Below are 25,318 nucleotides of genomic sequence, written 5' to 3' on the forward strand. Positions count from 1 at the left end.
ACATGTAATAAAATAATACTAATAACAGAGTAAAATAATAAATAACCTTGACTCGAACATAAGCCGAGGGGAGCTTTTCAGCCTAAAAAGGGGGCTGAAAAACTAGATTTATTCTCGAGTATATACAGTCTGTCTTTTCAAAACTCAGCCCCACTGAATAAACTTGTTTCTAGATACAGCTATATAGCAGATTTGGGCAACAGTAATAGGTACCACAGTCAGTTTACCTTCAAGTCTCCAGGGTCAGATGTACTATATCCAAGGGTATTGAAGGAACTTGCAGAAGTAATTTCAGAGCCACTGGCAATAATCTTTGATAATTCATGGAGAGCAGAAGTCCCAGTAGACTGGAAGAGGGCAAATGTTGTCTCTATCTTCAAGAAGTCAGCCTGACATCAATACCTGGAAGAATTCTGGACCAAATAATCAAGGAGTCTGTCTGCAGTCACTTAGAGAGAAATGTTGTAATTACTAAAAGTCAACATCGATTTCTCAAAAACAAGTCATGCCAGACTAATCTTATCTCCTTTTTTGAGAGAGTTACAAGCTTAGTAGATGCAGGGAGTGTTGTGGATGTAGCATACCTTGATTTCAGTAAGGTCTTCGACAAAGTCCCCCATGACCTTCTACAAGAAGGTTGTTTTCTGTTGTTTGAAGTGACTGGCTATGCTTTTATCTCTTGTAAGCTCTTGCTTCATTCATTGATCGTTGAGTAAATCTTCTTTTCTCCCAACCTGATCATCCTCAAATTAATTTTGGTGTAGCAGTCTTGATACAGGCCCTAGTTCACTATTTATCCACTGTTAGCATGCTGGGCATGTGGAACTAGCTGAGAACCTTCTGGCCATATTCAAAGGCAAAAATACTTCGCAATGCAAAATAGTGCATATGAATAAATTTCTATGCCTTTGGGCATAGGCATTTCCTGGGCCGACCAGGGGAAATGTCTCCTCCTCCACTATTTTGAAGTACCCCTTGATCATCATCATCATCATCATCATCATCCTTTAATTACTTATTAATCGCCCTCCATCCGAGAATGCTCCAAGCGATTTACAGCTAAATTGTAAAAGATAAAATACATACATACAAAAATTAAAAATTAACAGGGATCGAATGCTCTAGTAAAAAGCCAGGTCTTAAGTGCTTGAGTAAAAGGCCCTAAGTCACGCATGGCTCTCATGGCTCTCAAGGAATTCCATAAGGCTGGGGCAGAAATAGAAAAAGCCCTGCATCTGGTCCTTTCCTAGTGCACTTCTCTAGGACCCGGTATATGGAGTAAGTCACGTTGGGCTGGTCGTTGCAACCTCTGATGATGGGAGAAGGAGAGGCGGTCCCTAAGGTACAATGGACCCTGGCTGTAAAGAATTTTAAAGGTCAGAACTAACATCTTGTACAGGCCACGGTACTCAGTTGGAAGCCAATGTAAGTGTTGCAGCACTGGTGTTATATGGCATTTCATGGGCGTTCTTGTGAGTAACCTGGCTGCCGCGTTCTGAATGATACGAAGCTTTCGGGTCATAGATCCATGAGCTGCCACCATCTTTGGTGGTAGTAATCTCAATTGTGAAAGGGGGGGGGGGGTCAGCAGTAGGATCTGCCTGTACCCAGACAGAGCATCAAAATGCATATTGAAGCTCCTCCGCCTCCTCATTACTTTGAAGTACTCAGACCTAAATTAAGTACTGCACAAAAAACAGAAACAAGCTTATAAGTTAAAGCAAGCTCCAACTTACTTAATAGGTGACCCAGGGCCCCGAGGAGAAGCTGGTGGAAAGGGAGCAGTGGGCCCAACAGGACCAGCTGGATATCCAGGACAGAAGGGGGTACAGGGAGAACGGGGTCTCCAAGGTGAGTGAATACAACAAAACCCCATGCTGACTCAACTATAATGGCTTTGCTCCCTGTAGTATAACTATATCAGTGACACAAGTTCATTCTGAAAACTGTACTAGAGTGACATAATTTCTTTCTACATAGAGAAGCATTTCCTTACTAATGCATTTTTGGTGAGTTTTTAAAATACGTTTAAAATGTATGTTCTACCACACCATTCCACAATAGTTGGTTTATCCCATAAAGAAACTAGTGAACAGGTAAGTATGTAAATAAAGGACAATAACCAAATAAAAACAGGCCTTCATTTTGGCAGGGATAAGGGCAGAAAAACATTTTAAGAATCGTGAGAGCAACTCGATCTTTCTTTCTCTGCCCTGAAACATTTGCTTCAGGAGACAGTCAATGCATTCTATTGCATTTTAGAACAGAATCATCCAGGCTGCAAGATGTTGTTGGGATGTTACTCCAAGGATTCTTCACCGTTAACTATTGCTGTAATTGCTGGAAATGGAAGTTCAGCAACATCTGCAGTGCCTCTTGATTTCTGCTCCTACTTCAGATTGCACTTAATTCAGGTTTCCAGCACCAGAATAGGGAAGGCAGGTCTTGGAATGGATTTGATCATTGCAGAGGCCACAGAAAAGAGAAATAAAGGCAAAATGGAATCAGTCAAAAATCCACAGAGATGGCATTGGATTTGGGGAAATGTGTCTCCTCTTCTTGAAAATGGATACCATGACTTGGTTAGCCCCAAACAGCTAACATTTATTCACACTTGTGTTGTCTCTAAAATGAATAATACTCCTGGGCACTGGGTGGAGAATGCACATTTCAATTTCTGCCAATCTCTTTTTGCATTTAATGAAAACGTCGAGTCTTTCCACTCTCCTAATGCTGATGTTATGTTGTGGTTTCTGCCTGGATAATGGAACAGTACCGTTATGTTTTTATAACAGTCAATCTGTAATTGCACCCTTCACAGTAGCACTGTAACCTTTCTTTTGTGTGGTCTCATCACAACTAGAGACATAATTTTAAAATGTGAATCTAAAAGATTGTGTTTTCTCTATTATTTTCCATGCTTTCCCCATGGAATTTGACATTCAATTAGTTCTTTTCAAAAAGCAAAAGTCAAGCAGCATCATACATGTAAGTAAAATGTTTACATTCTATTTCAGGTCTGCACGGTCTTCCAGGAATTCCGGGAGTCAAAGGTATATTATAGTGAACTAGCTGTGCCCTGCCACGCGTTGCTGTGGCCTATAGTAAAACTTATCAAAGTTGAGGTAGATATCTGGACTATTATGAAAGAGAGGTCCCTACCTATTCCTTCCCCCTTTTCCTCCCCCTTTCTCTCCTTTCTTCCTTCTCTACCTCTTTCTTTCTTCCTTCTTTCACTACTTGGTTTCATCCTTCTCTCTTTCCTTCATTCCCTCCTCCTTTCTTCCTTTGCCTTTCTTCCCTCCCTGTTTGCTTCCTTCTTTCACTTTTTATTTCCTTTTATTTCACCACCATCATAACAATAACAATAATGCAATGCATTGCCTCTGGTACCTGACACCTCTCCCATTCCCCCTAAAAGGGTCCCAGAGGAACAATAGCATAATCATAATAATAGAAATAACAACCTTTACCCGCCACGTGTTGCTGTGGCCAATCTTCCCTCTTTCTCTCCTTCTTTCCCTCCCTCCCTCCCTCCCTCCCTCCTTCCTTCCTTCCTTCCTTCCTTCCCATCTTTCCTTCTCCTCTTCTTTCTCTATCTCTTTCCTTCCTTCCCCCTTTTTCTTTCTCTTCTGCTGTCTCTCTTTTCTTTCCTTCCATCTTTCCTTTTCTTTCCTTTTCTTCTTCCTCTAACTTTCCTTCCTTCCCCCTTTTTCTTTACCTCCCTTTCTCTTTCTTCCTTCTTTCCTTCCTTCCTGTCTTTCCTAGATTTTGACTGGGCGGGAAGGGGCGGGGTGGGGTTTGGAGGTGGCGTGAAGTAAAAGGAGGTAAGATTGGGGCAGGGGAGTGATGGAGCGTGGGGTTGCGTGTGTGTGTGCGGCGGTGGGGGGAGTGGGGTTGCGTGTGTGTGTGCGGCGGCGGGGGGAGTGGGGTTGCGTGTGTCTGTGTGGCGGCGGGGGGAGTAGGGTTGCGTGTGTGTATGCGGCAGCGGGGGGAGTGATGGAGCGTGGGGTCGCGTGTGTGTGTGGCAGGGGGTGTGTGTGTGCGGGAAGCGGCGCGGCGGGGCTTGGAGTGGGCATGGTTTCCGCAGAGGGAACGTTGGCCAGAAGGCCATGTGCGCGCGCCAGGGAACTTGCAGCTGGGTGCCAATGCGCATGCTCAGTTGTTTTGCCGTTTTGTGAGTGTGTTGTTGTGTTGTTTTTCATTTTGAGTAGATATGTTTGTACCTTGTGGGTTGTGTTATGGGCATGGGAATTTTGGTTAAGTTTCGTTGGGGTTTTTTTGAGTTTTGTTCTTTTGCCGTTTTGTGAGTGTGTTGCTGTGTTGTTTTTCATTTTGAGTAGATATGTTTGTACCTTGTGGGTTGTGTTATGGGCACGGGGATTTTAGTTAAGTTTCGTTGGGGGATTTTTGAGTTTTGTTGTTTTGCTGTTTTGTGAGTGTGTTGTTGTGTTGTTTTTCATTTTGAGTAGATATGTTTGTACCTTGTGAGTTGTGTTATGAGCACGGGGATTTTAGTTAAGTTTCGTTGGGGGATTTTTGAGTTTTGTTGTTTTGCCATTTTGTGAGTGTGTTGTTGTGTTGTTTTTCATTTTGAGTAGATATGTTTGTACCTTGTGAGTTGTGTTATGAGCACGGGGATTTTAGTTAAGTTTCATTGGGGGATTTTTGAGTTTTGTTGTTTTGCCATTTTGTGAGTGTGTTGTTGTGTTGTTTTTCATTTTGAGTAGGTATGTTTGTACCTTGTGGGTTGTGTTATGGGCACGAGGATTTTGGTTTAAGTTTCGTTGGTTTTTTTTTTAGTTTTGTTGTTTTGCCGTTTTGTGAGTGTGTTGTGGTGTTGTTTTTCATTTTGAGTAGATATGTTTGTACCTTGTGGGTTGTGTTATGGGCATGGGAATTTTGGTTAAGTTTCGTTGGGGGGGGGGTTGAGTTTTGTTTCCTCGTTGGATGCCCCTAACAAATTTATATATATAGATAAATGCAATTTAAACCCTTTTCAGCCATTTTGGTCACCTCTTTTAAGTAACAAAGATTTCTGATCGTATAATTTCTCTTAACAGCACAGCCCTGTATAATCTTCTTCAGATGCAGGCCTTGCTGGATTTGGTCATGCTTACCAATTACTTACCTGGAAGTACATCTGACTGAATGCAGTTGAATTTATTTCTGAGTTATCATCCATAGGATTACACTCCATGATTTCTTCTAAGTGCACTTGCTAGGAAAAAGATCCCATGAGAGCAGTGGGGTTTAAGGTCAGATATAGAGTTAGAACAAAAATAAATGGGGTTTAAAATACCTCATTGTAAATGTGACATTGATAGTTGAAAGATTTTGATGATGAGCTGATTCATTAGGAAGTGTGAATTGTTAAATTCTAAGAGTTTTCTTCCCTCTGAAAAAGTACACTGTTCCTGGCTTAAATGGTATTTAGGTTCTTAAAATGGATTTGTGAGCAGGTGTTTGGGAATTAGTCCCTACCCTATAAATAAATAAATTTTATTTATATCCTGCCACCATCTCCCAAAAGGACTTGGGGTGGCTTACAGAAGGCACAAAATAGTGCCACAAAACACATAAAATACAAGTAAACTGCATCACATTTATAACAATGACAGCAGCCCAATCACAATATCAATTAGCATAAAACAACATTTACAAAAGATAAACTTATTCCTATACTTACTCCTACCACAGAAAACAACAACAATACTTTACCATAGTAAATGCTAATCAACTATTATTATTTGCCTAAAGAATGCTTCCACATTCAGTTTACCCAAAGGGGTTTTGATTTCTCCAACTCGATGGGTCCATGAATAGGGCTTCTATTTACCTGTAGAAATGGATTCTGAACCTCTCTTGCCATGTCCGTTCTAACAATACCAGCAATGCTACTTTATAGATGTGCATCAGTCCCTATTTACATAAGTGAGAATGAAAGCAACATCAACAGAACACTAGTGTCAAACAGCTGAAGGTATTCTGTTCTCTCTTTCCTTTCTTCTAATACAAAGTGTGCTGGAAATCCAAAACTGGAAAGTTTCATTGCCTTGTTGGTGTGGCATCTTGTCCTTCAAAATGTAGATGCTGGTTTGTCCATGATGCCCTCAGGTTTTCATTGCTTTATTGGTGGTTCTTCTATTGTTCTGATTATTTGTGTTCTTTGGTTCACTTACAAGGTGAGCCTGGCATCAGGGGACCACCAGGACCTCCTGGGCTGCAAGGTGCAAAGGGAGAGAAAGGAGCAGCAAGTAACCTTCGAGGTAACCAAACAGCCACATTTCTTTGAGTCAGATTAGGTGTAAGAAATATTGTCTGCATTTTCCCTCTTGAAATGAGATTTCATCAAAGACACATGGCTCAGCAAACAGATTTGCAAATTAAGCTTTTGTTTAGCTTCCACTGACTAGCCCCAAAACAAAGCACGTGATTAAGTACAAGATACATAAGTGAGGAAAAACACTTGCTATGGCAAACATCTTTTACCCCTTGGGACAACACCTTTACTCAAAATGTGATAAATCCATTGTCTAATTTAGTCCTCTAGGATATTGTTTTCTAAGGGATTTCTGACATGTTCTCTTTCTTCTGTCAGGGCTACCAGGACCAAAAGGAGACAGTGGGCTAAAAGGCAGCAAAGGTGATCCAGGTAAAGATAAATCTGAGACACATAAAGTCAATGTAGGAACAAAATACAACTTTTTAAAGAACTATGATGTGATCGCAACCAAGAAAATATGTTTAATTCCCAGGCTCACATTTGATAAATTGAAACAGGCAATAAATATATAAATAATTGTGAAAATACTTAGTGAAGCAAATGGAACCATAAACGTTTCCATGACCATTCCAAATGCCTTACTTTAGTTCCCCCCCCCCCCCCCCCAGTTTTATTCCAGAGTGGTGTAGTGTTTCCATTAGATCTCTATCAATTTAAACCAGACTGGAACCCTGTTGGGGATTTACATATGCTGAAACACTGAAGTTACGGTGCTATTCTATGAATCCTATTCTAATACCTATTTACCTGGAAGTAGCTGCTGCAATCGATGAGGGTCTATTCCTCTGTCAATAAGGAAATAATTGGCTGATATTTCCACCTCTCCCTATGAGTAATTTCCAGTGCAAGAAACAGAAGCAAAACCCCTTTCACAATTTCCTCTTGCACAGGAGATTGCTTTTGTGAGAAGAGACCATCAGTCAGCTGGTTCCCTATCAAGACAGAACAGACCCTTGTTAATCACAGCAGCTGCTTCCTAGTAAATGGAGATCGGGGAAATAGTCTCTAAATTAGGGGCTTACATAGGGGTGATAAAAACAAAATATTCACTAGTTCTCTGGGTTTTTTCTGACCTTAATGTGTATTTTCCTGATATTTGTAATGTTTGTAGGTCACAACTGGCCTACATAGATTGAAGTTTGAATGTTTATTTTGCACTTTCAGATCTTTGTCTGGAATTTAGCACATAAAGATGAAAATAAAATTGTCATAATATTTGGAGTTGTTATGCTTTTTATCATTTTGTTTTGTTCTCCTTCCCCCCCCCCCCCCCCGCCCCGGGGTATGTTTCAGGAGTACCAGGCAGTAAGGGTGCAAAAGGAGACGCAGGAACCAAAGGTAAGGTACTTACTGGCCGTTTTCAAGAAAATTGGTAAGTCAACAGAACTAAAGCGTTCTTAATTATTAGTGACAGTCCCCAAGTTATGAACAGGAAAGGTTCTGTAGGTTTGTTCTTAAGCTGAATTTTTATGTAAGTCGAAACAGACATACACACACACTTTGCATAGCATAGGGGTTAACACACCTGTGGTGTTTGTTTTGCTGTCTGTACCCCTGTTAAGAAGATTTCACCTTACTTTCTGTCCCTGTGATAATTGGATTTTTAAAAATGGGCTTCTTTTGGAAACAAGAATTGATGATAAAGCTTCAGTTGAGACACCTTTTTCCCATGATAATTCTTTCAGGAGTTAATTTTGCTACCTGGGGGTAGACTTCTCTCATTTCTTGTTGTCTCACCTCCATTCTTAACTATCAGTTGTTTGCAAGTTGGATCTTTATAACTCTGGGACTGCCTATATATTATTCAAGGAAACTAATGATCCAGTAGAAATGAAGCTCAGTTTTTTTAAAAAAAAATACTGTCTTTATTATCTATGCTTTCAACACTCCCAGACCTATGTAAGACAGGTTAGAATTACATATAATATGAAAACAGAATACACAATACTGTAAAAACATTTCTCTCAATCCAGCATATAAAAATTCAAGAGAACCAGGACTTCAACAACTACTTTCAGACTCACCCAGCAAGATATAGCTGTGGTAAAACTAGCTGGTTAGAGGAGCTTTAGTCCAGGAAACAACAAAACAAAACACAACACATCACTTCCACCTATTTAAAAGATTGTTTTTAAAGGCAGGGAAACAAAAGTACCATATAGGTAGCACTAGTGAACCTTGCTGGAGAAAGCATTGCAGACACTAGACGTCAGTACTGAAAAGATTTTCAGATATCAAAAGGTCAGATAAGATCTCAGATGACATTATTCAGGAGTTTTTAAAACAGAAGTTGGACAGCCATATGTCAAGTATATTATATCTGTATCCTGGATTGCATATCTTGTAACAATCAAAAGATCACAAGAGGCCTCCAAGATCCCATCAAGTATTGTAATCTTAGTAGACTGAATGGATTGAGGTAGGAGACAGTAGTATAGCCAGTCCACTAGTATTAAAGTTTGATGGTAATACCCCAAGACCCTCATGGTGGGGGATTCTGCGAGATGCCAACCACAACAGTAACTTCCTGAATTCTAATTTTATGATAGCAATTAGATTTATAATATAGTATAAGATTGGTTTCAAAAGCATCTCTGTAACTGTGAAAATCTCACTAAAAATAGCAAAATGGAACTGGCTTTTGATTGAGAAATGTTTTTGCTGACACAAACTAGTTGTATTATTCTCCCTTTCCTTCTATCCCCCCTCCCCTTCTCTCTTACTCTCTTGTCAGCAATTGATTTGAACCAATTTTATGAGGAACTATAACTATCAGGTACTTTTGGGCAGTGCATGTTTTCAGTCACTTATCTGCCTTTCTTACTAAGATGCTGTGGTTGACTGATTTATTAGTAGTAATAACTTTTCATAAAATTAAGGGAAATCAATTACTGCAAGACTATAACTAGGATGAATTGGCAAGAGCATCTGTCACCGGTCCAATTCCATAATATGGACAAACGAGAATTTTCACATCATAAAACACCTTGCTTTGGAGATCTGCTGTTGTATTAGTAGAATTGAGTATATTTCTAACTCATTTTACAAAATGTAAGAGGCGTGCATTTGAATGCTGTCCGTCAGCCAAGTATGGGAGTCTACCATAAATTCAGTGTAGAAATTTCCGGTTTTGAAGGTACACGCACAAAGTGTAGGAAAATTAATTTTGGAATATAGCTCCCAACCTCCAACCCCCCTCCCCCCCCCCAAGCTGTGGTTTTCTGAGAATTATAGTCCAAAAATAACTTTCATAAATTCTGTCTAGGACTCACAGTAATAGAAAGACTACCTCATCACACTGGGGGTTTTGGAGTTTTTGTTCCTCTTTGGGGAAGGGTTCTGCCGAGCACCATTAGTGATGCTGGCTGTGGCCCTGCCCCCTTGATTTCTGAAGTGGCCGAGGAAGTGTCGCAAGTCGCTTCCTCGCCAACAATGGGAGGTAAGGCATCTTTTGAGCAAACCCAATGGAGCTACCCATCTCCTGTCTGATGGGAGTAGGGACAGGATGCCAATGCTCCTTGTCCCAACGCCCCCATGTGATGGGGGAAGGAAGGAGAGTGTGTGTGTGTTGCTGCAAGGCAGCCTGTCCACCTTCAATTTCACTGGTAATTGCCAGAGAAACAGAAATAAATGGCATCTATCCAATGAGGTCCTTAGATTGAACTCCAGTCATAGAATGTGTGCCTGTGCAGATTCAAAATTGTTTAGCACAGTCAGATTTGGGATTGTCCAGAGATAATATGAGTGTTATGAGTGTTTGGTGGGGGGGGGGGGGTAGCTTGAGATGGGCTTTTGTTCCAGTGACTAGAAATTTAATTCAAAGCAAGCAGCTCTCTTGCTTACTGAACCAGAAGTCTAATCCCTTCTGGATAGTCAGGCTTGCCTATGAGATGTTCAACATACAGCTTCGTCAGAGCTGAGAAAACCTGTGTTGAAACACAAAAGTGTTATTGGAGTTCAAGGACCAGTTAGAGAATAATGAGTGGGGTCCATGTCACTATTAATAGAGCATTAAAATGTCAGTTCGTGCACTGAGGTGAATAAAAAAGAATCAGAAGTAATTTCTACATCCTCTCTTCTACTTCTGCATGAGATGTGAGTGGTTTTGCCAATGGAGAAATCTAGAGGTCGGAAAAGTCACCTTTTTGGACCACAGCTCCCAAATCCACCAGCCATCATGGCCAGTGAGTAGGGAATTACAGGAGCTATACCTCAGAAATGAGCAAGTGAGATGAGCGAGTGTAGCGCTGTTTGGTGTGGTGTAATAGTTTGGGTGTTGGATTAGTACTTTGAGAGACCAGAGTATGAATTCCTGATCAGACATGGCAACCAACTGGGTAACCTTAGGCAAGTTATACTCTTTGAACCTAAGAGAAAGACCATGGAAAACCTTCTCTGAATAAATCTGCCCCCCAAAACAACAACTCCCAGAAGAATAAGGTTCAATGCACTTAAAGAACATCACTTCAAAAGGTAACTTTTCCCACCTCTGGATATTACATTACATCAACAAATGATATTTCAAACTGTGCTTTGAGCAAAATAAGACTAAGTGCCTTTTCACACATCCCTATATCCCAGAATATCAAGGCAGAAAATCCCACAATATCTGAGTGTGGACTCAGAGAACCCAGTTCAAACTGGATATTGTGGGATTTTCTGCCTTGATATTCTGGGATAGAGGGCTGTGTGGAAGGGCCCTAAGCAACAGGCCACTGGATGTGAAATACTACATAATACTACATATTATGCGAATGCTGGAGGAGGGACTGGGAGGAAAAAGTGTCCACATCTATATGACCTGGGCAGGAGACTGAATATAGTTAGAAGACAGAAGACCTGTCTATCATTATCATCAGAGATAAAAAAATTTCTCTGCTATGAGAGCAAGAAAGAGCAAGTTTTTTCATTAAAAATTTGTTACTGTAAACGTTTCCACTCAGTAATCTGCATGTTGCTTTTGTTCATTTTTATGTTCAATCAGGAGCCCAGGGGATACAAGGGCTTAAAGGTGAAAAGGGGACTTCAGGTAATGAACATTTTTTTCTTGCTCTTCTATTCTCCAACAAATATGTAAAATTACACTAGTAAAGTTTGGGGAGTTTTTTCTGTGCTCTGTAGAGCCACATGAACTGTTGGGGGGCCCTTCCACACAGCTCTATATCCCAGAATATCAGAGCAGAAAATCCCACATTATCTCATTTGAACTGGAATATATGGCAGTGTGGACTCAGATAACCCAGTTCAAAGCAGATATTGTGGGATTTTCTGCCTTGATATTCTGGGACATTGGGCTGTGTGGAAGGGCTCTAGGTCAGAAACTGTGCCAAACAGAAAATAATATATGAATAAAAGTGATACCAAGGTAAATTGGACTGGTTCTACCTATAAAAAGATTTGTATATACCAGGCATGGGCAAACTTGATCCCTCCAGGTGTTTTGGACTTCAACTCCCACACTTCCTTCCCTTTCTTTCCTTTCCACTTAAGTGGATGAGGGGGTGGGGGGGGGGGGGGGGGGAGAAAGGGGCCTGAGGCTGTTAGGAATGGTGGAAGTTGAAGTCCAAAACACCTGGATGGCCCAGGTTTGCCCATGCCTGGTATATACTCTTGATATTTCTATACACACCTGGCATTAATCAAGGTTACAGTAATAAAGGTTACAGAAATCAATAAATACATTTGCACATAATATCCCTTTTTCTGTGTTTATCATTCCACTAGTGTCTCAGTCCCCATGTTAGCATCGTAAATTCTTGTATTACACTGTATGTGAAGCCTCTCTAGAGGTCGGGAAAGGTTACTGATATGGACAACACAACAAGATCCACAAAAGAGAAATAACTTTATTGCCCAACCAAAATGCAGTTTTCTAAACTTCACTGCCTTCTTCCTCAAGCAAAGTTTTCATCATAGAAAAGGAGAAAGGTGATGGTGGCAAAATTACATATTTACATTTTATATCAGATGTTGTTTATATTGTAGTTCAGTTCTTCTAGAGGGGTCTCAGTGCAGGCATTAGTGGTACTGAGAAAAAGAATAATAACAGACAAGCAATAAAAATGTTTTCCCAATTTTTAATTCTGCTGATTATGTTAGATGCTTTATTGTTGACCATGATTTCAAATTGACTTGTTTAGTTACTAGTTTTCCATGTTTCTATTTTTATTTTTAATTTCATTTGATTAGGACAATGCTATTATTATTCCATGTTATGTTTATTGTTGTAATGTTTTGGTGTATGCCGTTGGATGTGTAAACCACCCTGAGTCCCCTTGGGGAGATAGGGTGGTCTAAAAAATAAAGATAATTAATTAATTAATTAATTAATTAAAATTCTAACTCTATTTAGCAATATAAAAGTCACTTGAAATCCAGGCTGCCCCTCTCCTGTGTAAAGCTAATTGTCCCTTTCTTAGGCATAGAAAGTTGAGTTTCTCAAGAAGTGTCTGTAACACCTGGAAAAACCTTTGAACTCTATATAGGTAAAACTTGTCAATTGTAGTCCACACAAAAGACAAATGCTGGATGTAGAAATCCTCAAAGAATTAATTCCCAGTCCATTAGCTCTCTCTTTTAAAAGTTTTCACTGTTATGGCAAAATTCTGTATTTTCAAAATGAGAAAACATGTTCGGGAGTTACTGAGTTGGCAATGGACAACATCTTTTAGAAACTCCCAGAAGACTTTATAGAGATTCCGGAACAAACAAATGAAGAAATTTATTTATTTGTCGTGTCAGAACAACCAGTCAAATTATATTACATTTCTAACAGAACAAAGCAAACAAGCAGATTACAAAATTTGTGAGTATGAGAGTTGATTAAATGTCCTTTGACCAGTATCTGGCCACTTGGAGTGCTTCTGGTGTTGCTGCAAGAAGGTCCTCCCTTGTGCATGTGGCAGGGCTCAGGGTGCATTGCAGCAGGTGGTCAGTGGTTTGCTCTTCTCCACACTCGCAAGTCGAGGATTCCACTTTGTAGCCCCATTTCTGAAGGTTGTTTCTGCATCTCGTGGTGCCAGAGCGCAGTCTGTTCAGTGCCTTCCAGGTCGCCCAGTCCTCTGTGTGCCCAGGAGGGAGTCTCTCATTTGGTATCAGCCATTGGTTGAGGTTCTGGGTTTGAGCCTGCCACTTTTGGAGTCTCGCTTGCTGAGGTGTTCCAGCGAGTGTCTCTGTAGATCTTAGAAAACTATTTCTAGATTTAAGTCGTTGACGTTCATTCATTCATTCAACGACTTAAATGAAGAAATAGCACTGAACATTTACTCGAATTGATCCTGACCCAAACCTTATTAGTTTTTCTTTGTCTTTTGATTTCACAATGTATTTAATATTTTTAAAAAACCATGCAGAATCGCAAGACCATCCTGTCAGACTTATTGGAGGGGTGAGACGTGGCCGAATTGAGATTCAACACAATGGAGTATGGGGCACCATATGTAATGATGACTGGGATGCAAAAGATGGAATAGTGATTTGTCGAATGCTGGGATTTCAAAATGTAGTTGAGGTCTTCACTGCATCTCCAGGTAATTTACAAATGTTTTCTCTGCCTAATTTCATCAAGTCAAAAAAGGAGAAATTTGGTTTCAGGTAATGTACTTTGACTGCATGGGAAACAGCATTGCATAAAAGCCTTTAGCTGTGAACTTGGCAGTAAAATTGAGGCAGGATCTTCATTTTCCAAAGACTCAGAGAAAGCAAGAGATGTGCAGTAGAGGGTTTTGTCTTCAGAAAGGACTGAAGGCAAGGAACGGTAAGGAAGTAACCAGAATTTTTCAGGCAAGGCCTCACCCTTACTTGATTTTTTTCAATATCCTTTGCAGTCGTGACTGGTGGGGACGAGAGACAGGGCCATCTCCATGGTGGCCCCTCGGCTGTGGAACACCCTCCCCAATAACATTAGATCTGTCCCCTCTCTCTTGACCTTTTGGAAAAAACTTAAATCCCGGCTTTGGAATTTGGGTGGGGTTTTATTTGTGTGGCTGCTACAACTTGTAGCAGATCTTCAATAGTTCTATAGGCAATAGAAGAATCAGAAAGAAAAAGATGAGGGTATTCAAGGCAAGGATGGGAAAAATATGCATCACTATTCATTTATATGTCAAAAAACAGGTTTCGTAACAGGAAACACTACAGAAAATTGTCAGAATTTTATGTAGTTATCTCTTGGCATCTGAACATCCCAAAATGTTAACAGGATAATTATCTATGCATAGAGGACCTGTTTTGTACAGAAAATTAGGTTTTCTGAGCAGAAGGCTCAGGCATAGAAAACCGGTTTTGTATGTAGAAAACATATGTGCAAAAAAAAAAACCCCACTGCACTCTTCTCTGTAAGGTACTGTATATACTTGAGTATAAACTGACATGAATATAAGCCAAGGCACCCAATTTTACTACAAAAAACTGGGAAAACTTATTGACTCATGTATAAGCCCTTACTTCCCCCATTAGGAAATCCTATTTTTCCAGGACTTAAGCTCACTAAGATCTTTGATTGAGGACCACCATTATGGATCTGTTTGGTGATTTGTTTGTTTTTTAATCAATCTGTGGTGACTCGTTTCATCTTTATTTTCATTTTTTTCTGATATCAGGATCTGGACAAATCTGGCTGGATGACGTGCACTGCACAGGAAAAGAAAACACGATTGTCTCATGTCCTAAACGAATATGGGGTCAACACAACTGTGGCCATAACGAAGACGCTGGAGTGGAGTGCTCTTAGGAGAAGACCATTCAGCACTGGATACACACAAGAGAACTGTAGCTTTAGCAAAAGAGAGAATCCACTTTTTAAATGAAGTAGTAGATTGTTTCTTTTATAATACAGGCTGCTGTGGTTAATTCCAGAAATTTTGCTCTCCAGCTGAATGTGTAGGGGTCATTTTTAAAAATATTGGGCATGATATCAGGCATAGGCTTTTTTGTCTGTCTGGTTGATGGCAATGCTGAAAGGACAACTTAGGCAAAAGGAAAGGGTCCTAAAGTCTCAGAATGCTTTTTTAAAAAAATTTCCAGTCTTCAAAGGTCTGAAAAACATTATTATTATTATTATTATTATTATTATTATTATTGCTGCAGCTGCAACTGCCACTGAATATTTGTTTCTGGGATAGATACCCTTTAATATATTAATCCTTCAGATACAATGCTGCAGTTGTCAATGCAAATGGCAATGACAGCTTTTTCAGTGAAATATTTCTCCATGCTTGGCAGAGGTTTGGATTAGATGGCCTTTTGCCCTCTTTTAACTGTATGCTTCTATGAATGCATCCATGCAAACTCAACATTATAGTAATTGGATGATATAAAACTTATAGTAAGCAAAAGTTTGTAATAGTCACTTCTTTGCCTATTCACTGCAAAGCATCAAATAGCTATGCATGTTGATTTCAAGGACCTTACAGTTAGTTAAGGGGGGTATATCACTCAATGTAACATAGGTCCACATGTGTCCATATATGGACCTATGCTACACTGAGCCATATACTCACTTGAGATGTTGGACTGAGACCACTGTGAATTTTAAAATTTTATTTGAACTGCTAAAATCATAATTCTTCCATTCCTCTCCCAACTCTTTTCCATTACTGCCTGCTCTAGAAAAAGCATTTTACTATCTCCAGCAATTCAAATATGGTATGAATCTGGAGCCATTTTCAAATAAACACGTCCCACATTTGGGACACAATCAAAATAGCTTCCTACAAACGAAGACACTTTGGAAATGAAGCTTATGAAAAATGTAGCAACTTCTACAACAGCCTCATGAAAACACAACTCAAAGGTTTTTTCGGGATTTAGGTATGACCGTTAATTCAGCTCTGAACCAGTTTAAAGAAATATCGCAGATATAATGCATATTTATTGGGAATGTATGTTTATACATGCCAATGCAACATGTGGTGTGATTAATGTATAAAAAGTTGCTTCAGCCTCATTCACTTATGGGGACTAAAACAGCAAACTGAAATGTGTTTCATACATAATAGGAATATATAATGATCATTAAGGAGAAATCAAATATTTCTTTTTATTGATTTATTGCTTTTAAAAAAGCTTTTCATTCAGTTGTGCTTTAATATGATGATTTGTTTAATTGTGTTATCATTTTGTGTTTCTCTCTGTATTTTAAGTTTGATGTAAGTCAGTTGGGGAAAAAGATGGGCAATCAGATCAAATTTTAATAAAAAAGACTTCACTAAAACAGGTTGCCAAACTTATTCCACCTACAAAAAATGAGTCCAGGTTGTAGGTTTTCACACACTTCAACCATCCTTGGAAAATGGAAAGGAGACTTTACTATTGGACTTCAAAATGTATGCCTGAAAATAAAGGAAGCCTCAGACATGACAAAAAGAAAGATGCTGTTTACATAGGAGGAGAGATGATATCCAGTAGCAGGAAGAGAAAGGGTTGAAAATGCTTCAGGGTATAAATACAGTCCAGATATGCCACTTGGCCTACTTTAAAGGAGGTTTGGATTAACTGTGCTACCATGTCAGATTGGAGAGCATCAGGACATGCCTAGTTGGTTTATTACATAAATCCCAAATCAGTGTTATCAATGTTTTTCTGATGCAGGCATGCCCAGGTAAGCTATGGTTTGGGATTTGTGCAAGCACAAATGAAGAAATTAGTTGCAGGAAAATGGAGGCCTTGGACTAGCAAAGAATTGTATTTTTAGAGCATTATTTTATGTGGCATATTTTTTTTCAAGTCCAAAGCATATGTCGTTTTAGTTGAACTGCAAGCATATTTAATGCTAACCTGAAGGCATTTCTGTCTGATGAAAATATAACAGTAGAAAATTTACAAATGCATTTCTCTTAGAACAAGAAACATGGAAGAATTGGCTCAAATACAGAAACACACACAACACATGCTTTAGGTAGCTAGAGAAAAGAAGAGGCCAGCTCTTCTATGCAGTATATTTTAAAATTCTTAATTCATCTGAAAACTATCAGTTAACCAAGGCAAGGAAGTAACTCCTATTTCCAATGAGTTGCTTCAACAAATAGTTACTTTTTGAGTAACAAGCTGTAATAGTTACTTTTTGCCAGTAACAACCAGGACATTCAATCACAACTTTGCAGTAGAATAAGAACAGGTGTATGTTAGATGCTTATTGTTGGGTGTGTTTGCTTATTTGTCTAAGCAATGGAAGGAGAGGAAGTGTCATATCTATAGCTGTTTTCTTATACAGTTCAGAAGGATTGCTTTTGCAATTTGCACAGATTTCTGAAGCTGCAATATTTGACTTTCTCACTTGGAGGAGCCAGAAAGCATCTCTTTGTATTTTCCATTGTCATACATCCTATCACAAACTGGAGCTTACTAATTACAAATAACTCAAAAAGAGATACTTTCTGGACTTCTATAACAGTGACAAGTAATGACCTTCTAAGTCAGTGGTTCTCAACCTGTGGGTCCCCAGATGTTTTGGCCTTCAACTCCCAGAAATCCTAACAAGTGGTAAACTGGCTGGGATGTAGTAATGAATACATCCCAGTAATCAAAGTAATGAATAAAGAAACTAGTTCCTTTTAAAAAGTAACATTCCAAGCTCTGTTCCAGACAGCATGAAACAGAATAGTTGCTTTTAACTATGCAACCAGAAACCTAAATAACCTTTTCCCACTGTTCCTTGTCCTAAGACCTGAATACTACCTTCCAAGCTAGATCCAGAATCTTTAATCATTAGACACACAGACTCATGGAAACATAAAGTTGGAAGAGACCACATGGGCTATCTAGTCCAACCCCCTGCCATGCAGGAACAGCACAATTCAAAGTTCCCCTGACTCGCAGGAATGTAGCCGGGGGTGGGGGGGGGGGAGAGCTTGAGGGCCTTCAGCTTCTGGCTTGGAAGAATAAAAACAAGGGTCTTCCTCTTCCTCAGAGAATTGCAAGGAGGCTCCCCTTCCTCCCTCCCTCCCTTCCTTCCTTCCTTCCTTCCTTCCTTCCTTCCTTCCTTCCTTCCTTCCTTCTCCTACTCCAAACTCTACTTCCCTCCTTGTCTCTCTCCTCCCAGGGGCGAGGCTTCAGGGAAGAAGGTTAAAGGGGGAGCCCCAACCAGGCTGCCCACTGTCCTTGCTACTCCGCTAGCCTCCCTCTCTGGCGCTCTTGACCTTGGTGTCCATCCTCTCCTCACCACCCTCCCTGCAGCTCTTTCTCTCTCTCTCTCACCAGGAGCAGAATTGTTTGCTTTATTGAAGAGGGAGGGAAAGAAAGAAAGAAAGAAAGAAAGAAAGAAAGAGAGTGGGCACTGAAGGCGGGAGGCAAGGAAGGGGGATCGCATGCAGGAGGAGTCTGGGAGGGATGTCAAGAGCCCCCGCTTCCTCCCTCCTACCTTTGATCAGGTTTAATAGGCTTTTCCTTAATCCCTTTGTATTATCTGATATTTTCGTTTATTCAACGCTCTGCCAGCCCATTTATGTTGGATAAGCGAGACATGATAGCTATGTATAAATATGTGAGGGGAAGTCATAGGGAGGAGGGAGCAAGCTTGTTTTCTGCTGCCCTGGAGACTAGGATAATTTTCCTTCTTCTTGGCAGAATAGGGTTGTACTGGATGGCCCATGAGGTCTCTTCCAACTCTGTGATCCTATGATTCTACTGTACTGCGTCGTGAAATGGTGCATATCTTAAAAGTGTGTCACCAACATGAAGTGTTTAAAATGCTCTGCTCTTGTCCATCCGTTTTGGCCATGCAAATATCAAAGGTGTGCTGTACCCACCATCACAAGCTAGTTCAACCAGTGTCAGGTGATGAAACTTAAATCTGATAAGAACTTGTGCTCTGGTGCTCTGACCTGGCTCCGTTTCTCCCTTTTCCAAAAAGATGGCTTTTGTGATTTGCACATCATCAGAGCTTGACCCCCTATTTAGACCAGTGCCCATGCCCAGGGAGATGAGGTCTGGAAGGTGTAAATTCAAAAAGAACAATCTCCAAGCTGTAGGGAATTCAGCTTGCAGTTTTTAATATCATGGCAGCACTACTACAAGGCACAATTCCCCTTTTAAAAATGGACCACTGTACTCTATCTCTCCCGCCATTGCTCTTTCCCTCCACTAGGTGGAGCCCAAGTTCCTCCTCCCCATGCCAGAGAAAGCTGAAGCCCATCCATGTCTTCAGCAAAAGGGAGGGAGTCGCTGACAAAAGTAATCAGTGGGTTTGTGACATGGTGTTGATAAATAAACTGTCTTATGCGGGGTATGTGCCTAAGCAGTCCGCTTCTCTAACGTAGGTCACATTAGCAATTTCCAGTCATTTTAGCAATGTTTCGATTTCACATAAACACATCTCATTTCTGATCTATCCTTTGTTTCCTTTCCATCAGGGTCTATCTTAGAAACATCCATCAGAAGCAAATTAATTGCAAGATTGATACAGTCCTGAAATCTGGGCAACATCCAATATTTGCCTGCTCCTTTCAAGCTGATTCCTTTCGCTTCCGATTTACAAAAGAGACTGCATGCTTACCTAGATTTGACAAACAGCAACTTGGAGATCCTACCCTTTATTTTAATTTTGTATAAAGACTGATTTCAGAACTCAGAAATGTTACTCTTTTGAAGTACAGCTCCCAGAAACTCCCCAGGCTGTCTCAAAATGTCTAGGAGTTGCAGTCCAACCCCACCCCCCACCCCACCCCAATGAAAAACCCCCAAAAGATCTTTTCTGAAAGTCAACTAAATTGTCGCTTTCCTACAAGGTAACAGCAAGCGCTTAAACAAGCTGATTATTCTCAGAATATTGCTTGCCTTAACTACCCAAAATGGGAATGTTCAGTGAACAATAAACCCTTTTTCTGTTTGCAAATGTTCTCATTATTTATCAGTACATTTGCAATATACACATTCATTGTTCCAGGACTGATAAAATACTTTAAACCTGTGAAATTTCAGTAGTTTTTTAAAAATATCATGTCAGAAGCTAATTGAGAATTGTGTCGCTTCTGGTGTGAGAGAATTGGTCGTCTGCAAGGACGTTGGCCAGGGGATGCCTGGATGTGTTACCATCCTGTGAGAGGCTTCTCTCATGTCCCTGCATGGGAAGCTGGGGCTGACAGATGGGAGCTCACCCCTTCTCGCAGATTCAAACCACTGAACTTCAAGTCTTCAGATCAGCAGTTCAGCCAGCACAAGGGTTTAACCCATTGCACCACTGCAGCTCCTCATTTCAGTAGTGTTGTACTGAATTTCAACACTTTTTCACCCTTGTATTAGATTGGATTATCTTCCCTCTTATTTATAATGATATATTCTGTTTTATTTTTTTGTTTTTTATGCATGGCTGAAAATTAAAATATATTGGAATACGTATGATGGCTTTCTGCTAAAATGCAATAAGGTATTCTTCTGCACAAATGTTTCTAGAGCAGCATATACTTTAAGCATTAAAAACAATTTGATGTGATCATAAAAACACAACTACTGATCCATTTCTGAAAATCATACCTACAAACAATACTAATACAATCAGCACTAAAAACAAACAGCATCATGGTTGCACATCCAAGTTGGCAGACAACTATACAAACAGAAGTTTCACATCAAAAACCCTTGAATGAAGAGTCTTTTCAATTTGGGGTCAAAAAGACCAAGAGTGTGATAGTACTGTTGTAGTTTGAATAAACAAAAAAGAAACACATGGGACAGGTTGACAACATAAAACAAATAGCACATTATGCATCAGACATAATGTGGCAAAATGGGTAAAACCCTTGTGCTGGCAGGACTGAAGACCGACAGGCCGGAGGTTTGAATTCAGGGAGAATGTGGAAGAGCTCCCTCTGTCAGCTCCAGCCTCCCATGCAGGGACATGAGTGAAGCCTCTCACAAGGATGCTAAAACATCAAAACATCTGGGTGTCCCTGGGAAATGTCCTTGCAGAGGGCCAATTCTCTCACACCAGAAGCAACTTGCAGTTATTCAAGTCACTCCTGATACAGAAAAAAAATCAGAGAGCCGATCCCACTAGTGTATTTACAGAATAATCATCAGCTTGTCTACTCAGATATCAAGGTCATAATATTTAACTTTGGGGCACTGAGAGAATGACCATACCACCAGGAAGAGGAGAAAAACAATCCAGTTTAAAGAATAGTAAAGGAGAGGAAGGTAACAATAAACAGCAAAAATATGGCATCTTAACACCCCTAAATCCTAACTCTGTTGATGCATGCCACAAACAACAAAACATGTGTTCCTAACTCTTATATATCCTAACCTGAAAACAATTTCAGGTACTATTTACAATAGTTTCTTATCAAACTCATAAAACTACCTTCCAAGTCCCCCATATTTTCTCTCATCCTGGAAATTTCAAAAGCTCCTATTTGGTGTATGTGGGGGGGGGGGGGGTCCCCTGTTTTTCCAAATTTTGTATCTCACACACAACCCAGTTCTGTTGGGATCTACGTTCTTCCTAGGTTCAGAAGGAAGATTGTACTGGTACAACGAAACAGTTTGGTGTGGGATTTGTCCAGATCTAAAGTATAGCCATCCTTGTTGTCAGTTCTGTGAGACACTGGGTCTGGCACAAATATTCCTTGCTTCACCCAAATACTCTAGCTCTGATTAACAAACATGCATTATTATCACCAGTAAGTCTACTTAGCATTGATAATAATGCATATTGGATATTGTCTTTGTGTCTGATTCACAAAGGAGATGCAGCATTTTGCCAAACACATGAAGCACCAATTTGCTACATCCAGTATTTCCATCAATTTCAGCTAATAACTAACTAGATTGCTGTGACCATTAAGAGGACTTAGCCTTTCTGACATGCACCATCCTATCCTCTCTCCACACAGAAGATAGGATGAACTAATATAAGTGTAAGAGAGCTCATAAAGCATTGCACTGCTATGCTTATCATTACTTCACAGTCCCAATTAAGATTGAGTTAAACAGAATGCAATTACATCGTCGTGGATAAAAGGGATACCAGTAATTAAAAATGGATATTTCCCCCTAGGAATAGTTATTACTTCCAGCTGTTTTCCCTTCTTCATCCTTGATCGCCTTTTTTGTGATGTGGGGTTAAGCATGGGCTGGTGGATTATAAAGAGGTCCCAAGGATAATATCAGCTTTTGTCCTCTGCCTCTCCCTTGGAACTGTGTGTATGTGTGTGCCAGGAGCGACTTGAGAAACTGCAAATCACTTCTGGTGTGAGAGAATTGGCCGTCTGCAAGGATGTTTCCCAGGGGATGCCTGGATGTTTTGATGCTTTACCATCCTTGTGGGAGGCTTCTCTTATGTCCCTGCTTGGGGAGCTGGAGCTGACAGAGGAAGCTCATCCATGCTTTCCCTGAATTCGAACCTCTGATCTGTTGGACTTCAGTCCTGCCGGCACAAGGGTTTAACACATTGTGCGACTGGGGGCTCCTTCCCTTGGAAATGATGGAAGATCATTCCTATCTCCCTATGCACACGTTTAGGTTTGTGTACCTAGCACACAAAATAATTCAGCAGTTGTGTCAGGGATGTAAGGAAGGTTTGGGATCTCCTTTTGTGTGAATAGAGATGATGGAACTTCTAATTAGAAGTCATCAACTTTTAAACCTTTAGAAAGGACTCTAACTGCTTTCTTTCTGCCTGTCTGTCCATCTGTCTGCCTAGTTATCTCTCTTTTCTCCCTCATTCTGTGCTTCTTAATATAAGTACTGTACATTCAAAAGTTCCATTTACTGGCAAGTATCTTCTTAGAAATGGCATTTTTATGTATTCATGTCATTATCTTTTTTGCCTTCCTTCAGTGAATTTCAAATCTCAGGCTCTCCTCTTCCCCCATATTATTCTCACAAGTTACTAACTGGCCCAAAGTGAGGAGGAGACACAAGGCAGAGAGCAGTGCTGCCAAATCTAGAGGTTTAAAGGGATGCAAGAAGGTGCTGTGTACAAATGTGGAGGGACCTCTGCTTGGTTTCAGGCCAGCATCCATGTGGCTCATTGATGAGGACAACCGAGTTGGAGAGGAATGATCCAAGGGCAGGTTCACCTCACTTGATTTCTCATCCCTTGAGAAATGGCTTCCATATCAGTGGCTTCCATATCAGTGGGGCTTCCATATCAGTGGGGCAAAGAGTCAAATTCAACTTTTATCATTTGCCTTCTTTTATTTATATCCTACCTTCCTCTCAACATGGGATCCAAGGTTTTAGTTTGAACTTGAAAGGCATTATCCAAGGTGCTGTATCCTTTGCCTGTCCTTTCAAATAACTTCAGCTCATTAGACAGCACCTTTACATTAACACCCATACAAGACTGGCCACCCCACTGACAGATTGGTCATAATTGAGCATGGGAACAGACAAGTTCTGTTGAAACACTTGATGGTGAATAAATTGGCATGAAAGACCTTTCTGATGGTTTGGGCCGGGCTAGCACAACAGTTTAAACCATCTGCTATAGAAGATCCTGATGGCACAGTAGGTTAAGCCGCTGAGCTGCTGAACTTGCTGATCAAAAGGTTGCTGGTTCGAATTTGGGGAGCGGCATGAGCTTCTGCTGTTAGCCCCAACTTCTGCAAACCTAGCAGTTCAAAAACATACAACTGTGAATAGATCAATAGGTACTGCTCTGGCGGGAAGGTAACGGCACTCCATGCAGTCTTCCTGGCCACATGAATTTGGAGGTGTCTACGGATAATGCCAGCTCTTTGGCTTAGAAATGGAGATGAGCACCAGCCCCCAGAGTCAGACATGACTGGACTTAATGCCAGGGAAAAACCTTTTATAGAATATCCTGTCGACCAGAAGGTCAGCAGTTCAAGCCCTGCTCATGCAGGAGGGGGAGGGGCCAGTGGGTCATTTGTACACATGCGCTATACCTTGTTTTATCATATTTGGGTTTTAAAGTCCCTTTCACTGTTTTTTGGGGAGGGTTGAGTGAAGGACATACATTGGCCTGATAGGTGTATTGTGTCCAAATTTGGTGTCAATTCGTCCAATGCTTTTTGAGTTATGTTAAACCCATAAACGAACATTACATTTTTATTTATATAGATGACATCAGACTTTGTCAAATTCATTCAAACATATAAACTTCAGTAGATAAATGGCAGCCATCAAGTGCTGAACATAAAATCATAGAGCTGGAAGAGACCCCAAGTGTCATCCAACATAACCTTATTCTACCACAGGAACACACAATCAAATCACTCCTGACAGATGGCCATCCAGCATCTGTTTAAAAATCTCCAGAGAAAGACCACCACCACACTACAAGGCAGCACATTTCACTGTTGAACAGCTCTTACCATCAGGAGGTTTTTCCGAATATTTAGGTGGAATCTCTTTTCCCTTCAATTCTGAACCAGCTCTAAATTAGGGAAGATCCAACTGGAAGAGTGAAGCAACTTCATACACATTACAGTGGCTGGCAATCTGGTCAGCCAACATCCTACCTAGAAAGAATAACACAAAGTGTGCGATAGAACTAGCACAGCAGATCCTGTTTTGTTTGTTGGGTTTCTTTTCTTCTTCTTTTCTTTTTTTTTGATAGAGCGACTCTTGTAAATTTGGTGTAGTCCCAATGAATTCATCTCCTGACATATATACTGAATTTGGAAATAAGTGATGAACAGTTTGAGAGGGCTCAGACGAAGACTCTAAATGATTGTACCTTTTATTTAAATATTTATCTTGTTCAAATTTGACTTAAAATCTATAAGTAATTAGATATTGTACTAGCTACAGGGTTTGGTGGGGAGGTTTTCTGCAAACGTCTTCCCTTAATTTCTTATTCAGGCTTTGAGTTGGAAGTCTAAAATCATTCCAGTCACACCAGGCATCAAAAGTCTATACAGGAGATGTGGGGTGGGAGAGAGTTAAATGCGTTAATATCTTTGAGATTTGCAAAGATATTTAAGGATTTGTTAAGGGACTCCGTGTGGGATGAAAAAAAAGCGAGGGGCTTTTTTTGTAAGCAACTAAATAACTTTTGGCTACGGCTCAAAGAGAAATATGCATCTGAGCGCAGAGAGATTATTTAGATGTGAGTCCCCAATAATC

General features: G+C 40.3%; 1 protein-coding gene across 3 annotated transcripts in view; it reads left to right on the forward strand.

The window, feature by feature from the left end:
• MARCO (macrophage receptor with collagenous structure) overlaps positions 1–20,112 on the forward strand; it is a 33,334-nt gene extending 13,222 nt beyond the window's left edge. For 2 of the 3 annotated variants that reach the window (XM_060775521.2, XM_060775536.2), the window contains exons 11-18: positions 1,744–1,851; positions 3,018–3,053; positions 6,186–6,269; positions 6,602–6,655; positions 7,580–7,624; positions 11,271–11,315; positions 13,639–13,815; positions 14,887–16,499. In XM_060775521.2, coding sequence (XP_060631504.2) covers positions 1,744–1,851; positions 3,018–3,053; positions 6,186–6,269; positions 6,602–6,655; positions 7,580–7,624; positions 11,271–11,315; positions 13,639–13,815; positions 14,887–15,017 — 680 coding nt within the window. In that variant the 3' untranslated portion in view covers positions 15,018–16,499. Of the gene's footprint in view, positions 1–1,743; positions 1,852–3,017; positions 3,054–6,185; positions 6,270–6,601; positions 6,656–7,579; positions 7,625–11,270; positions 11,316–13,638; positions 13,816–14,886; positions 16,500–19,635 lie in introns of those variants that run through there. The other variant, XM_060775528.2, reaches the window with a different exon arrangement.
• The last annotated feature ends 5,206 nt before the right edge of the window (positions 20,113–25,318 follow it).

This window comes from Anolis sagrei, chromosome 1, assembly GCF_037176765.1.
Source record: "Anolis sagrei isolate rAnoSag1 chromosome 1, rAnoSag1.mat, whole genome shotgun sequence".
NCBI classification, from domain to species: domain Eukaryota; kingdom Metazoa; phylum Chordata; class Lepidosauria; order Squamata; family Dactyloidae; genus Anolis; species Anolis sagrei.